The sequence below is a fragment of the Coffea eugenioides genome, chromosome 5 (genome assembly GCF_003713205.1).
Source record: "Coffea eugenioides isolate CCC68of chromosome 5, Ceug_1.0, whole genome shotgun sequence".
In the NCBI taxonomy this organism is placed as follows: Eukaryota; Viridiplantae; Streptophyta; class Magnoliopsida; order Gentianales; family Rubiaceae; genus Coffea; species Coffea eugenioides.
In genome coordinates, this window is record NC_040039.1 from 35281369 (window position 1) to 35298744 (window position 17376).

The 17376-nt window shown below is 32.7% G+C and overlaps 2 protein-coding genes across 3 annotated transcripts; one reads left to right on the forward strand and one right to left on the reverse strand.

The window, feature by feature from the left end:
- The first annotated feature begins 1947 nt into the window (after nucleotides 1-1947).
- On the forward strand, nucleotides 1948-6960 carry LOC113770894 (mitochondrial import inner membrane translocase subunit TIM22-4-like). 2 transcript variants are annotated; one of them, XM_027315514.1, is made up of 5 exons: nucleotides 1948-2183; nucleotides 2510-2720; nucleotides 3080-3270; nucleotides 4414-4486; nucleotides 6378-6960. In XM_027315514.1, exons 2-5 carry the CDS (start codon nucleotides 2558-2560, stop codon nucleotides 6461-6463), a joined length of 513 nt encoding a protein of 170 aa, XP_027171315.1. In that variant the 5' UTR covers nucleotides 1948-2183; nucleotides 2510-2557; the 3' UTR covers nucleotides 6464-6960. The 2 variants fall into 2 exon arrangements, with proteins under 2 accessions (XP_027171315.1, XP_027171316.1); XM_027315515.1 differs by having other exon boundaries at nucleotides 2550-2720.
- A 1329-nt stretch (nucleotides 6961-8289) lies between these two features.
- Nucleotides 8290-9075, reverse strand: LOC113771456 (omega-hydroxypalmitate O-feruloyl transferase-like). The gene has a single exon (XM_027316033.1). The coding sequence runs from the start codon at nucleotides 9073-9075 to the stop codon at nucleotides 8290-8292; it is 786 nt and encodes a 261-aa protein (XP_027171834.1).
- Between the last annotated feature and the right edge of the window lie 8301 nt (nucleotides 9076-17376).

Genomic DNA, 17376 nt, shown 5'->3' on the forward strand with positions numbered 1-17376 from the left:
ATAAGGCTAATTAAGGCTTGGTTTTTTTGGGGTGCAAAGATAATACTAATTCATATGATGCTTGGTTTGTTGTGATCATACTACAGATATGCAGTCGATTCGTCTTTCTTTTGATTAGGGTCTTACAACTTTTTTGGGGACAAAATCTGATTTTTGAAAATGCTCATATGATATCACTTAACAACATTGAATTCTAGTTATTCATTTACACTTTCAAAAAAGTATATCGCTAATTATTGCAGTTAAGATGTTTGCTCTATCAGACTTACACCTTCACACTTTTTTTCTAATGTTCAAGGGGCTAAGTAATATTGTTACAAACCTTACGAAGGTTTTTGAAATTATCCCTAAAGATAAGGAACATAGCTTTTCGAAATAATTTTAAAAATATTAATTAGAAGAACAACTAGGAACTACCCCTTTGCCAAGCAAATTGTAGGGACCAAATCCGTAAATACTAGTAATATCAATCATCACATTCAAAAGACCACTTTTGATTTTTGACCTTAATAAAACAATTTGTTATGACACAACTAAAAGGTGGATGTCCTTTGTATTCCTAAGAGGATTAATTCATGATTTATGGCTATATTATGTATAGAAGTTACAATCCATAAATCTATTCATGTAGTGGAGAAACCGTTTCATAAGTTTTTTCATATTCTTGTAATAGTCGGTGTTTACTAGGATTGATGTTCCTTTAATCTTGTAGTACCTATATATAGAGGTACATTGACACCCTTTGTGAGGACCTTTTGTATTGGTTGGAATAATAAGAATATCATTCTCCATTTCTCTACTTCTTTCTCTAATATCTCAATTCCTATTCTAGTAGCTTATTTTATTAGTTTTACAACACGTTATCAGCACGAGTCTCTACTTTTGAGCAAAAGGTGAAAACGGAAGCTCTACCTTGAACAAAAGTGAAACAGGAGATTTTGCCAAAATTCTGCCTGCATTTCTTCAAGTAGCTTCTAAGGTAAATTTCTGACCCACAAACTTATTTCAATTTCTTATGGTTAATATTTGAATTATCGCAAAATACAAGTACCTACTGTTGAGCAACCACTAAACACAAACATATATTGTTTGACATTTTTGAGGTAATATTTCTCCTTTTAATTCTACTTATTTATCTTTATAATTATTTGTTATAAATACTTATATTCTGATGCATTGAGTTTTAGAGATGCTATAATAGAAAATCAATTATGCTTGAGGATCCACTTGTTCTTTGAAATACTTAAAGAAAAAGATTCGACCACCTGAAGATGGTCATTCTTTAACGAAAAAATTTGACCACCAGAAGATGGTCATTATTTTAAAATATGGTATGATAAATTTACTTATGGTTACAAGTACATAATTCTGCTATGTTTAGAATTATTTCTTAGTTGAAAATAATATTCTCAAATATGCTCTTGTAGTAGCAATATTAAGAGAAAATTTGAGAAATATTTTGTACTTATTGCATGCTAGTTCTAGTCCATTCCCAGAAGTGAATGCGACTAAATTTCAATTTATTAGTTATGGTTGCTGTCATGACTATGATTTTGGTAAATATATATTTTACCATGACAAGAGAAAAAGTTACCCCTTGAAGTGGGATAATAATGATAAGGCCAAGAAAGTAAGGATCCTAAAGATAAATATCTCGAAGTACATTTGACGAATCAAAATTATAATAGCATTTTCACATGGCCAATTTCTTTAAACGCCCTGAATGATAATAAGAATATCATTCTCCATTTCTCTACTTCTTTCTCTAATATCTCAATTCCTATTATAGTAGCTTATTTTATTAGTTTTACAACACAATTGAAATAATTAAAAAATATTACCCCTCTTCCAAGCAAATTGTAGGGACTAAATCCGTAAATTTCCCCAAAATTCCCCTAAAAACCCTCTCTTTGTTCTCATTTCTCATTTTCTCCTCTTCCCGCCGTTTCCTCTGTCCTCTCTTAAGATATAGCAAATATGCCATTTCGCCTTAAAAACTTATCTTTGTATAAATTATAATCAAATACATATTGGACTTGCTATCCAAGAAATCCAACTTACCAAAAACCCTAATTAATCAGTTCCTCTATAACGCAAGAAATTACTAAAATTGGGAAGAGAGGGAATCAGTAACCTTGTCTTTTCTGCAGATGTTGAAAGGTTCCATCACCAATTTGATCCTGGTAAGTCATTTTCCCCAATTTCTTTCAAGTTATAAAAACCCCTTATTTTTTGTTCGACCTAATTCTAGGAGTTATATTACAGTTGCCCCATTTTTTTTTTTTTTGGTTTAGAAATCATTAATATTTTGGCTAGTGTTATTGGGTACTTTTATGTTGGATATGGACTTTTAGATTCTCATGCAACTCTGGATTTTTATTGCTTAATTCGAATTTTAGAAATTTACACTACAGTTTTAGTAAGTGGTACTATTTTTTATTCTGATGTTAGTCCTCAATTGCTTTGTCAATGGCTTGATTGATGTGCATTTGGGGATATTTTTGGCCAGTTATATTCAATAAGTTGACAAGGGATTTCTCATTTTGGAGTTGTTACCATGAGTTCACAAAACAAGGACTCTGCAAGCTCAACCGGAAGCTCACAGGAGCAGCAAAAGCCGCCTCAGATTGAGCCCATTCGGTTGCCTACTGTTGAGGAAATGCGCGGCCAAGATATATGGAATAACTGTGCTGTTCGTAGCGTTGTCAGCGGAGTGATGGGTATTATTCAGTTCTGTATCATTTTGTGGTTTTTCTCGTTGTGTGTGAATTGTATTTGGTGTTTGAGGGTGGTTGTTTATTGTTTGACTTATGGATAAGCTAGGCTGGGCTTAAAATTTTGGTGTATTTGGTTAGGTAGAGTAAAAATGAATTCTTCAACCTGTAACAAGCTTGACTGTTAGTGTTTCCATACGATTGCCAAGGCATTGTCCCTTTTGAGCATTTTGTTAGATAATGTGCTAGTATATGGGCTATAATTGTTAAACTCTTTTACTTTGTTGCATGAGTCTCACTATTGGAAATCTATTCAAGGAATAATTGTCTTTCGTTATTCTTTTGTTGTTGGGATGTTTCTTTAGGAGGAGGGCTCGGGTTGTTCATGGGTCTATTTCTTGGGGCACTTGATAATCCTTTGATGCAAGAAGAAATGACTGGTAGGCAGATGTTTATATACCAAGCAAAGCAGATGGGTAGAAGGAGCTGGAGTTCATGCAAGGCCTTTGCTCTTATGGGTTTGGTTTTCTCAGCTGCTGAGTGCGTTGTTGAGAAGGTAGAGTGCAAGGGAATTCTTTCTTCTCTACTAGTGAATTTAATTATTCTTATGACAATTGTCTGGGGTGACTGAGCATAATTTACAGGCACCAAATGTTTTTAATGAAATCATGCGCAATGTAGTGATAATCACATTTGCAATCACCCAAAAAGTCTTGTACAGCAATGTGGCCCAAAGAGATATGCACTTGAGATCATTCTAAATAGATTGACAATTCACATAGAGAATTCAAAGTCAAAATTCATTAATGAAGCAAGTTTCTGCATTTGAATTTGTATCAATAGCTGACAAGGCTGTGAATTTTTTAATTTTAGTCAACATCTTGTTCTCTGACATTGAAGTCAAGTACCAAGAAATGGATTAATCTTTTTGGTATATGGTTTTCCTTTCTTTTCTTTTGGGGGGCTGCTGCCAGAGAGGGGGGGGGGAGGGTGGAAGGAGAGCTATTGATGTGCAAATTGCTACAACAACTTACTGGACAGACATACACGCAAAGTTTATGCAGATGAGCTTTCGTAATTAGCTGTCAAAGCTCTTCAGACGTTAAAAGAAATTGTAGGTTTTCACCTACAATAACCACTAACTACACAATCATGTCCTATTTCTTAAAGATAATTGGATTACTAACATTTAATAGAGTTGTCAGACCTTTTTAAGATTTTTATGTCCTTACAATTATTATTATTGTTATTTTGGTGGGGGTAGGGTATGGTGACAGTCAGCTGTGGTGATTGAAAGGGACTTTATATAGGCAGATACAGATGGAAAGAGGCACAGTGACAGTCATGTATAAAGGTTGCAAAGTAATGTTAGTTTTGATTTTTTTTTTTTTTAATTTTTGTGTTTTTCCATTTGCCTTTGGTGCATTTTTACTGTATTAGACGCTTTGGGCATAACATGTAACTAAAACCTCAATGCTTGGGATCTTCTGTGCTTCTATCTGTTTGGTGTCTCATTCCAAGCTGATTAAATTTTGCTGTTGAACTTCTTTTGCTATTCTCTAGCTGTTTGGGACCTCATTCCAAGTTTGTTAGATTTTCCTTTGGAACTTCTTTTGCTATTCTTGAAACTTCATGTGAATTCATTCTGCTCGTGAAATTCTTCATTTGAGGCTAATGGAAACTTTGTGCTTCTTTGAAGGCCCGTGCAAAGCATGACACTACTAATACAGTTGTTGCAGGCTGTGTAACTGGTGGCACGATATCTGCCCGAGGTAATAGCTGATGCTGATCTCCTAAACTTGGACTCTTTTTTGTTTGTGAAGACATCATTAGGAGAATGACTCCAGTGCTCGCTAACTTAGATAACTTGTTTTACTCCTTAACGTTTGATGTAGTGAACTTTTCCTCAAACTTTTGTAGATGTTTCAAATTAGTCTTAGGGCTAACCAACCTTTTGTCTGTGGAAAATGAGAAGAACTTGTTCTTGTTAACCATATATAAGTAATTGATCAGTATAATTAGGCAGCGCTTGCATATCCCGGAGACATGTTGCTGCTAGCTGATGGTTGTAATGCATGTAATTTGTTTCTGTGGGTAATAGTAGTTGAGGGTCTAATTTTTCCCTTTGTAGGAGTTCCTATGAATAATTAGTTTGTAGTTTTGTTTCTAGATTAATAAGTAAGTTTCTTAATAGAGCTAATGCAGTATGTGAATAAAGCTTAAAGATTGAAATGCATCAAATTAAATTTTGAGTTGCTTGATAAGTTTTTCTGCGAACCTTAGGATCTTTACATCAGTTTCACTCTTATTTATTAGGGAAGAAATAGTTAAATGGAAGGTCTTTATCTGGTTACTAGCTTACTGTGTGTGGGTTAAAATGGCCGATATTATGTTTATTGATCTTTAATGGAACATGGTGTTATGATCTGATAAAGTAACATTTGCGGTGGCTTAAGTTGCTCCCATTGAAGAGTGTATGTGACCTAACATGTTTATCTCTCAATCGGATACTAAGTGTGGGGCATCACACATGATCATCTAGTAGAGTTGATCAGAGAAACTAGTGTGACCAGAATGTTTAAATTTTTTATATGATGATGCAACGTTGATTGGCTGGCAGAAAGGGCATTCATCAACGACTTTTTCTGACTTCCACTGAGACTACCAGAGCATTCATATTTGGCAACATGTTTCTTACATTTTTCATCTTCATTTTCTTTTGCTTTGGTTCTCTGAGGTTCCCTTGGTGGGCCTGAGCTGAAAGTATTTGATTTAAACCATGTGAAGTAGTGACTTGAAAGAGTTGTGAATCAAGTTAATTTGGGCCACTGAATACCTTGTTAATAGTGCATATCTTTGTTTTTCAATTCAATAGGTTAAAACAAAAGTTTTGGATCTCCAGTTTTGTTTAAAGAATCTGTTTTCTGTTTTAAGGACTTTGACCATGATTCTTGATTAATGACCCCCAAATTTGAATTGCTTATGAGGAAGTATTATAATAGTCTATGCCACTTTTTATTATAATAGTATATGCCACTTTTTATTCCCTCAATAAGCTTTTCCATTGTTTTGCTCAGACCATAGATTAGGACACCATCTGCTAAGGAGATATTAGATCAGATGAAATAGCTGGTTATTCTACCAATGTTTATATTCTTCTTTGAGGATAAGCCTTTGAGTTCATCTATAATATGTATTTCCTGTAGAAGTTAAGCATACGTCCAAAATTCATGTCTATTGATTTGTGGATGGCTCTTATCCTTCTTGTGATAAAGAATTCAGTGCTTATTGTCATGCTTTTAGTATGTAGTTAAGAAAATTAAGATGCAATGGGATTTCTGAATGTTATCCCAATGGCTATATGGATCAAAAGAATTGGCTGCGATTATTGCAGCCTATGCATTCCATTGTGCTATGCTTGTAGTACCACTGAGGAAAAGAAATATGTTGCAAGGATTTCTATACATATTGCCTGCAGTCTGGCAAGACAGTTCAATATTGGTAGTCATTCTTTAGCTTAATCTAAATGCTTAATTTAGTGCTAAATTGAATTAAACCAAAAAAAAATTCTTTTCTGTTGAAATTTCGCTGAATATGCTATTACTATGGTGTTCTTTGTTTTTTCACTTGTGTAAACTGAATGAGCCATTCTATATTGTTTAGGTGGTCCAAAAGCGGCCTGTGCTGGTTGTGCTGGCTTTGCTGCATTTTCAGTCTTGATAGAGAAATTTTTGGACAGACACGCTTGATGATGGAAATTATTGATTCAGTTTTGCAGAGATATCAGATAATTAGCCACAGTGGGATGTTTCTCAGACACACCTAGTAAACATTGTCATAATCTTCATTTTTGTTCAGCTACATTCCCTTCTTAGTTTTAGCCCATTCATTGCGGATGTAAAGGGATTACAAGCTGTCAATTGGGTAACAATATGACCTGATTCTATTCATGCTTCTACTCATTGTCTCATTAATGAAATAGCTAGAATGGGAATTGAAAGTAGTATACTGGGAGAGCTGACCAGGAAAAGCATGCTAGTTTTAATGTTATTTTGTTGTTTATTGTTCTTTTGCTTCATGTTTCTTCACATTTGTGCTGTAAGATCCCTTCGAGGAAGAGAAATAAGCTGTTCAGCTGAATATCTGTAACGAATGTTCAAGTATACTGTTGAACTATAACTTAGAGACGTTGCCCTGTACCTTAACATATATAATTTCGCATGGCGGTATGAGCTTGAAATTAACATGTATGGTATTCCTTCTAGTGTGCAAGAGAATGTTACCTTGTGGTTGGAAAAATTACAAATTAACAGGACATATGAGGACAATGCATTCAAAAGTTTGTATAAATATACAGTGAGGTTTGTTCAGCTCCATTTGCATTATCTCTTGAAAGCTTTTCATTGCTAGGGTGGTAGGTAATAGGTACAATGATGCTGCTATTTTAATTCTCACCACCATTTCTTGGTATAGGGACACCATTAGGTTTTTACTTTTCGTGGCTCGTCCCACTTAAAGTTGATTTCTGGAAGGAGAAACCTTCTCCATCTTTGAGTATTCTCAAAGTGTGTTGATCTGCAACTCAAGTTAATACTCATCTATTACAAAGGAAAATGGTTTCTGTTTTTGATAATTATCCTACCTTGATTTGAGCTCGTTTACATTGACTAATGTAAGTTGCAATTTGAAGTTCTGTTCCCTGACTTTGGATCTCATTCCTATTTGGTTCATCAATTTGTGATTTAGCCAAAATAGTTCTGTATTGACAATTTGTTAACTAAGCCTGATTGATAATTTGACTGTCAAGTTCCAACTCATTAATGGACTTGAAACTCACCTGGCCTTGAACAATCGTTTGGAAGAAAAAAGAAAAGTTTTTTATATGCCTTGATGATAGACCATTACACGGTTACCCTTAGAGATCTAGTACCACATGGAGAAAATGTCATTAGAATTTCCCTTAGGTAGTGTGTGTGTGTGTGTGTTGTTCCCTGTTGTTTGGATAAGGAAAAATTAGAATTTGTTTACAAATTGCAAAAAATGGTGTACGTGATTTTAATGACGAGTACAAAGTAGGAAGAAGTTGTTTGTATTATGTAAATTATTACATTTAAAGAAATTTTTTTAGTTATTCATTAAGGTGCATAAATTAGTTAGATTTACATGAAGTGCACGAAGGATAAACTTAGATAAACCCTGTTTCCTGAAAAATTTTCATAGGAAAAGGATTAGGTGGTCACATCAAAAGTAGAGGGGACTAAAATTGGGGAAAGGACTAATATTATCATTTACCCAAGAATTACCTATTAGAAAACAGGAGGAGAAAGTCCATCAAAAGACCAAGGAAACAAATAGAATAGAATAGCTAGTACATATTTGAAAATCCAATCCAATACTATCAAACACAAAAAACTGAAAATTAATACTCTAATACCATGTCTTCTGGGCTATAATGTAGCACACTTGATAGTTCTACTAATTTACAGCACATGCTGTCTAAGTAACTTCTTCATGGCCATCTCAATTCAAGAATATAATGACCTTATTCTGGTAGCAAACAGCAATGCCAATGTACTTACTCCAGCTCTTCTTTCATAAACCCTTCAAACCTTTCCATTACAACTGATGGTAAGCTCAATGAGACAACTATGTTTTCAATATCCTTTCCTTGGGATACGCACACAACTAGGTTGTCCACAAGTGAAGCAGGAGCAACTTCTTGTGGATCTCCCCACCCAAATTTAATTTCGTTAAAAGGGAGCCTACTCCATTTAGAGATCCAAAATGTGTCTTGAAACTCAAGTTGTTGTCTTGCCACTTCATAATGGTCTATGGCTGATTTGATGTAGTCTTCTGTCACTGCTTTTGTGGCATCGTGTACAAATTTTACTGCAAATGAAAATGGTTTTTGAGCTAATTCTCCTGCCTTGGAATGGGCACATGACCAAGCAATGCCATTTCCAAAATAGCAGTTTGGTAATGGTGGCTTGGACTTAGGTCTACCGTCAACAGCAGTGAGAATTCGAGTTGTCGCTTCTGGTTTGATTTTAAAGGCCTTAGTCCAATTGATCCACAATAATGCTGAGATTAGTTCAAAATTCGTTGGAGTTGTACTGATATCTTTAACTTCCATAGCTAAAAGTCTTAGCCTGCAGAGGGTGTTTTTATAAAAGCAAAAGGACTTGTGCATGACTTTTCCATTCAGAGAAGGTGGAAAAGCAAGCCTCTTCTTTTCTTGTTTTATGTATTCATCATGAGTAATATTGACGATTGGAGGCAGCCTTGGAGATAATATAGATCGATCCAGATGAGGCAGAACTGACAAAGGCATGCCTCTTGCAACTTCAGCCCAAGAGTTCATGAAATGTATGAAGGATGTTCCATCAATCAGAACATGATTGAGTACCACTCCAACGGCTATACCACGGCATTTAAATGTTGTCACCTAAACCAAATGTGATGTTGTTAAGGGTGAAAGAATTTGCTTAAGGTCTTAAAGAGTAATAAAAAGCAATGAGAAGAGACAACAAAGGAAATAAACTCGTGGCATAAAGCCACTAGAAAACTTAGCATAGAACAGATTTAGTGAATATTTAATTTCGTGCTTATAGTGCAATAGCAAATAAACACGACGAGAAAGTTGCAAAGGATGGACAATTCTATGGCCTTATATGTGTGAAAACAAAAGGGTGAAAGAGCTACAAACAGAATCAAAGAGTTGTAGAAGAAGAGTTTTGAGCTTTCATAAGAATTAAAGATCTTGAGTTCAAATTCTGCTTTCCTTTTTACTTTTTAAGTTCCATTCTTTCCCTGATAGATACATATATAACACTTGCGGATCCTTGGTTGTTTGATCCTTGTTTGGATGTTGGGGTAGAAAAGGATTGTTCTATTTTGGCTATTCGCTTTTCTAGTTGGATTAAAGGTTTGATTTGGGGATCTTTATGGAATTTGGTTGGTATTTCATGAGGTTTGAAAAGTGGGTTTGATGCGGAGGTGTTCTTGGAAGGGTTTATGCAGAGGTGTTTTTGAAGTATCGATATACTCTTGATTTGATAGTTCTACTGGGTTTGATAGATCTACAAGTGAATCTGGTAGATCTATTAGTTTGCTTTTCAAGGATTCTTGAGGATTTGGTAGGTTTATAAATTTTCGTGTGGATGCATGGATTGATTTTATTGGATCTAGGGATTCTGATATGGTTTTATAATCAAAAGATCTAGGGATTCTGATATATGGGTTGATTTTGGTGGATCTACGGATTCTGTTGAGGATTTATAAGAGAATTCTAGTATATGAGTTGTTTGAGATAGACTTGCGAATGGATCTATGAATTTTGGTGTGGAAGCTTGAGTGTTTATAGTTTTTGACATAGAAGATACAGGTTATATAGTTTGGTTTAGATCTACAGATTCTGATATAGATCTCTGGATTATTTGGATTCATACCAGTCAAAGAATTGGATGTGTTGCTTTGTTTTTCTCAAGAAGTCATAAAAGCCTTCTTGTATGTTTTTTTTTGGCTTCTCCATGATATTTTTCAAAAAATTGTTTTCTTTTAAACTGATTGTGATTTGCAAAGAATTCAGATATAAGTTTTTGTTTGTCGATCTGGAATTCAGGAGGTTTGTTTTCTAGTTTTTTTTTTTTGAATGAGAATTGATTGTTCAATCCGAGCAATTCGAATTTGAAGGTCGTCTACTGGTTTGGTGTTTAAGAAGGATTTGAGAAAGTTAGAATTTGTTTTGTAAAAAGAAGCCATAAGCAAAGACAAGTAAATAAATAATTAGACAAATAAATAATTAAAAAAATATCCTTATAATCCTCTTCCCTTTGGCATGGAATCCTTCGGGATCCATGGAGGATAACTATGTTTCTAAACTGATTATAATAAAGATAGTAAGGATGTTATAAGAATAGGTCTAATCTTTTGAGAAAGATTAACTATGCATGACGACTATATTTCCAGACAAAGTTATCAGTAGTATAGGCTCTGATATATGTATATATATATAATTAAAGTTTACATATGGATATATGTATATATATATACATATATATATAATTAAAGTTTACATATGGATGACTGGCTGACCAAAAATGCAAAAACTTTTGAATATCTTCGTTGCAAATAGCAAAGAAATAATTGTTTTACAAAAACATGAAAGAAAAGAGCAGATATCAAACATTCACCATGTAAAAAAAAAAAAAAAAAAAAGAAACTGAAAGCAATAAAGGTCAAATTGGATGACAGAGAAACAACGCAAGGGAAAACAAATACATGCAACTTATAAAGACCTATAATTCAACTCATTGGCGGGATTGTCGGATTGAGACGGTACGATTAAGAAAAATGTTGGTTCAGCCGTGTCTGATTGTTGTATTTTGTACAGGACTTGGTACAGATTTATATAAGTTATTGCTTTCATATATGTATATGAATTAATTTTCTATTCACTGACAGTGTATATACTTTTACCATTAGATACATGACATATAATACGAATTTAAATTTGAAACTCAAATTTTACATGTGTCATATATTCAATCGTGATAGTAAATATACTATCACGATATACAGCCACGGATTTAAGGGGGGGCTGGTGGGGGCTTAAGCCCCCCCCCAAGCCGCCGGAAAACCCCCTATACTGAGAGCCACTGATGTGATGATTGCCGGAAAGGTTGGAGTTGTTTGTGGTTACGGAGATGTTGGAAAGGGCTGTGCTGCTGCCTTGAAGCAAGCTGGTGCTCGTGTCATCGTGACTGAGATTGATCCAATTTGTGCTCTTCAGGCCCTCATGGAAGGCTTCCAAGTTTTGACCCTGGAAGATGTTGTCTCCGAAGCTGATATTTTTGTCACCACCACCGGTAACAAAGACATCATCATGGTTAGCCACATGAAGAAGATGAAGAACAATGCTATTGTTTGCAACATTGGCCACTTTGACAATGAAATTGACATGCAACGAAGGGATCAAAATATTGTCCAAGCCATGAGTTTGATTGATACTATGAAATCTCAATTGCAAGACTTTAGGGAAGAGGGATGGCAAATAATTTTAGATGAAGTCAACAATTTTTGTGAGTTGAATATGATTCCCGTGATTCGAGTGCAACAACTACCAATACTTCAAGTGTTAATCAATAACAAATTTTTGGGTATGTATAATTATATGTTTTTATTATTTTTATAATTATTGATTCTAAATTTTACTTATTAAATATATTTATTTCGTCACAAAAAAAAATTTTTAATACACTTCAGCCCCCCAAAAATAAATTTCTGGCTCCGTCCCTGACGATATATGTATAAGATTTACTCTATACATATATATATATATAGACACACACATGTATTAATTTTCATGGATAAAATTTAGTGGAAAACAAAATTCTACTAGTGTAAAGCCAAGTCATACAATAAAGTACGACAATCAAACAAAACCGCAGATTAGTACCACAGTAGCCACTACAACAAACTGCTTAATGAGTACCACAGCAGCCACCGTAAGAGGTTTTGAACCAATCAATTTTGTATCGCATAAAAATGCTGCAAATACTGACTTCAAAGAACTCAAAACCTGAACTTTCTGAAACAATGTGCACTTTAAAAAAAAAAACAAAAACCTTGAATTGAAAGAGTTTCTGGTACAACACAAACCTCTTCGTATGATTTTTTATACATATAATAATTACGTTTGTGTAAACATATTCATGTACTAAACGATACCGTACATGAGGATTTCTGCGCCTTGGTGTGCCTGCGATCTGTAGTAGAATTGATGCAAATGAAAACTTAGAAAAAACTAGAGTTGAATATGTAAACCGAGATGGTTTGAACGGATAACAAGAAAAGAGTAACTTTGGTTCTCTCTAGCAAGGAAATGCGTACATAAATTGTATTGCAATCCGTCCTTCTATAATGCATGCAAGAGATAGATGCCTACGTAAATTGTATTGTAACCTATCCTTATAAAGATAAACGACACATAAGATTTAACATTGTTTGCCTCCATCATTGAATCTATGTCTAGAAAAACAAGTCATTCTTTATTATGAGAAGAAAATTCTATACAAGAATATAATTTGAATCTACTATCAACCCTTTATTTTGAGAGAAAAATTATATACAAGAATATAACTTGAACTCAATTCCAATCCTTCCATACTATTTCTCATCTCCTAAGTATTGTCTCTCACCCCATGTATAAGACACCCCTTGTATGCTACTTTGTAGTATGCTAGACAGAGACCTCACATATTTATAAGTTGCATCTTTTAACCAATATCCAAGTAATAACAGGAAATAATTGCTAATTCCTAATCTTATATAGAATAAGAAATAACTCTTAATTCCTAAATTCATATAAATAGAAAATTCTTTAACTACTACTTCAAGTAATTAACCCACCAAAGAGATTCAATATGTAAATCATAAATCCAATGTTGATAAAAAAAAACTTAAACTGTTAGGTTTTGACCCTTTACTTACATATTAACGGCTCTTTCTCCATCTCTCAAATTAATGTGGAAAATAGTTCTTTGATCATGAACCTAACAAATGCTCTAGGGAGAAATTATTTATTAGAAAATAGGCTTAATTTCTTTTATATAAGTTTCTTTTTTTATATGAAATAAACTAGTTTCCTTTGCGCCTTCCTACAACTTAGTGCCTTCAAGTAACCTAACAAACTTAGTGCCTTCCTACAACTTTTGTATAAGTGTTGGTTCAGATTTCATAAGTTTTGATGGTTCAGATGGTATACTTTGACACTTTATTATCTTAGTGCTTACATTTATTTTTATAATATCTGTTTGTGTTGGTACCTATGTATGGTCCAATTGGTATTGGCAACTGCAGAGGTTTCAAACCTTGTTATGTACTAGTCTCTCTCTACAAGTGGATCTGGGCCTTCTGTGGTTGCCAAGGGATACCTTTATGGTGGGAACGGGTTGACCGTGCCTATGGTAGGAAGGCCTCCAGAGGCCGACACGTGTTGCAGGTGGATGGATTGCAGACGGAGACGTTTAGCCGTGGAATCGCGCGTGGAGATGCAACGTTAACATGTTGTCCGCTGCTGCAAGTTAACAGCAGAGGTTCGTACAGCCGTTTGCGTTTTCCAACGCAGTTTGGTGGGCCGGGGCAGTGTAATTGCAACTCAGAACCACTGCTCATTTATACATTTGCAAATCTACCCGTTAGCAAGGGGAAAATGCTGCCAAGGCCTTGGGCAAAAAATTATGCGTAAAGAACGAACCGAAGTTTGAACAAATAATAAATGTAAACCACGCATGCGAGCGGGATAATAACTTGGAAGAAGGAAAAGCAGAGGAGAGGTATCCGTACTACTCCCTCCATCGTACTTTGATAGTCCAATTTTGCTCTTGCGTCTGTCCCAAATTCTAGTACATTTTTCAATTGAATTGAAAATTTTAGTTGTATTTAAATTTTCGTAAAATAGCCTTATTAAATGTAAGTTGTTGTTACTATATACCCACTTTATATAATGAGAGTTGATTCTTTTTTTACCATTAATTGAAGTTTCCATAAAGTTGTAATGTAATTAATGTGATGGTATTTTAGGAAAAAAGTTACTTAAATTGATTGTTCGAACAAAATTAACTGCTTTTTCTTAGACCGTGCGAAAAACAAATTTGAACAGTAAATGTGGGACGGAGGGTGTAGTTTCGAGACAACGGCTCCAAACACTACCTTTATGGTAGGAAACCTTTGAGCAATCGTAACGTAGGCAGACCCGTAACAGGTGTATTTGTAAAATGAGGAGTTGACGGTCTGTTATCTTGCAGTGGTAACACCCGTGCAGATAAACAAAACAAGACGTATGCGGATGCAGGCCTTTTTCCCCTCCAATTGCTGCGTTTAATGTGCAGTGTTTCCCCACTGCTTTAATACATTTTTAAAAATTGTGAAACTATAGTTTTGTAATAAAATTAATAATAACATACCAACAACAAATACCCATGACATAAATATACTAAGCAATTACAAAAATATTTATGATTATGCACATGTAGTTTAGAATTTGCTCCCAAACACCGTGGAACTAAATTTTTCATTAAATTTGAAGACAGTACGGAAAAAAGACTGATTAATGAAAATACGATGTTAAAAAATTTTGAATTCACCGTCACAAAACATGAATTGGTGGGCAATACCAAAAAGCAGGGTACTTTAATCATATAATGAAGCAAAGTCATAAATTTGAAGGCAAAGTTTTCATTAATAAAAATGCCAGCTCTTCACCGCTTTGTTATCAGGCGTCCGATGTATGAGGAAAGTGGCAATAATTAATGTGGTAATTTATTCGGTTTATATAAGTTTTAAAATTCTTTTTGAATTTCGACAAAAAAAGAAATGAAAAATGTGTAAGACAAAGCACAAAAGTCAATTTGATTGGTGTGTTAGGGGAAAGAATAGCAGATATGTAATGTACCTGTATTTGACGTTCAAAATACTGCAGTGATGTTTGTGAAAAACACCGTAAAAAACATGTAATTAAAATGGAACCAATTTTGATTATTTAAAATACCCAATATGTGAATGTGTTTTAACTGATATCCATTGATATGCTAAAGCATCGTTATCCCACGAAATACCAGCACCTTAACACCCATTTTTTCCATAAACAAATTTATTGATGACATAAAATAAAACTATACCCATTTTCCAATAAATGGGTATTTCTTTGAAATACCCAGTGTATTATTGGAAAACGGTTTTATTTCTATTTTATCCAATAAATAAATTTGTTTATGGGAAAATGGATAGTATGTTGTTGTAATAGATAAAGCCATAAAGAGGTGGGGTTGTATTCGAAAACAAGTACATTAAAATTTAATCGGGTTAAAGAAGTTGTATTCGGAATAATGGGTTTTAAAGAGATGAAATTTGATGAAAAAATGATACTTTACGATATCAATGAATAACAGTTGAAACACATTCACAGACTTGGTATTTCAAATCACAATATTCATTATTTAAAATACCAAATTTGGGAAAGTATTTGAACTGTTATCCAATGGTTTCGTAAAATAATATTTTTGGTGAAATAGCAGTTCTTGAACAGCTCTTTTGCCACAAACAAAATAATGTATCGGAATAAAAAAATCCGTCATCCAATAAAACACCAGTTCTTTATGGTTTTTATGTATTACAAGAACAGAGTACCCATTTTCCCATAAAACAGCAGCTTTTTATGGCTTTTATCTATTACAAGAACAGAGTACTTTTTTTTTACATAAAAAAAGTTATTTAATGGATGAAATAAAAAAAACCCATTTTGTAAGACAAAGCACAAAAGTCAATTTGATTGGTGTGTTAGGGGAAAGAATATCAGATATGTAATGTACCTGTATTTGACGTTCAAAATACTGCAGTGATGTTTGTGAAAAACACCGTAAAAAACATGTAATTAAAATGGAACCAATTTTGATTATTTAAAATACCCAATATGTGAATGTGTTTTAACTGATATCCATTGATATGCTAAGGCATCGTTATCCCACGAAATACCAGCACCTTAACACCCATTTTTTCCATAAACAAATTTATTGATTACATAAAATAAAACTATACCCATTTTCCAATAAATGGGTATTTCAAAGAAATACCCAGTGTATTATTGGAAAACGGTTTTATTTCTATTTTATCCAATAAATAAATTTATTTATGGGAAAATGGATAGTATGTTGTTGTAATAGATAAAGCCATAAAGAGGTGTTATATTCGTGTTAATATTATGTATAAATGTACAATTAATATTATGTATATTAATATAAATGTATAAATGTATATAATACATAATATAAATGTACATTTACATGTATAAGTGTATATTATTAAAAACATATAAATTATAAATCAATATTATAAAAATGTATAAATTAATATATTATAAATATATATTAATATTATGTACAAATGTATTAATATAATTAATATAAATGTATACATGCATTAATATTATGTATAAAGGTAAAATTAATTTTTTGTATATTAATGTAAATGTATAAATGTATTATATTAGATATTATACATAATATAAATGTCTATTATAAATATACATAAATATTTATATATTATGTATAAATGTACATTTATATAAATGTGTAATATATTATATATTATATTATCTAATATTTATGCAAATATATTATAAATATATAAAAATATACTACAAATAAAATAAAAAATTTGTAATCTGTATGTATAAATATATAATATTACAAATGTATAAAATATATAATACACATTAATATTGAATTTAATTTATGCATAATATACATATTAATATATATTATGAAACAAAATTTAGTAAATATATTTATTAATTTATATATAAATAAATGTATTTATATAAATATATATTATTTATTTCAATTCATATAATATATATAATATTATACATAATTGAACTAAATATATTCACATTGATATAATATATATAATATACATAATTGAAATATACCTATTCAAATACATCATTGAAATATACAAATTGAAATATATTAAAATATAATTCAAATATACATATTAAAATACATAATTCAAATTTAGAAATTGAAATATACTTACTACAATTCACAAAATTTATTGCACGAATGCCGTAAATACAGGGTGTTTTATTGCAAACCTGATTAAA

Excerpts from the sequence above, each read along its gene's own strand:
- LOC113770894 (XM_027315514.1), top strand. The coding sequence starts at position 2,558 with ATGAGTTCACAAAACAAGGACTCTGCAAGCTCAACCGGAAGCTCACAG. Across the intron at positions 2,721-3,079 it reads CGTTGTCAGCGGAGTGATGG|GAGGAGGGCTCGGGTTGTTC; the intron begins GTATTATTCAGT and ends ATGTTTCTTTAG. Across the intron at positions 4,487-6,377 it reads TGGCACGATATCTGCCCGAG|GTGGTCCAAAAGCGGCCTGT; the intron begins GTAATAGCTGAT and ends TATATTGTTTAG.
- LOC113771456 (XM_027316033.1), bottom strand. The coding sequence starts at position 9,075 with ATGAACTCTTGGGCTGAAGTTGCAAGAGGCATGCCTTTGTCAGTTCTG.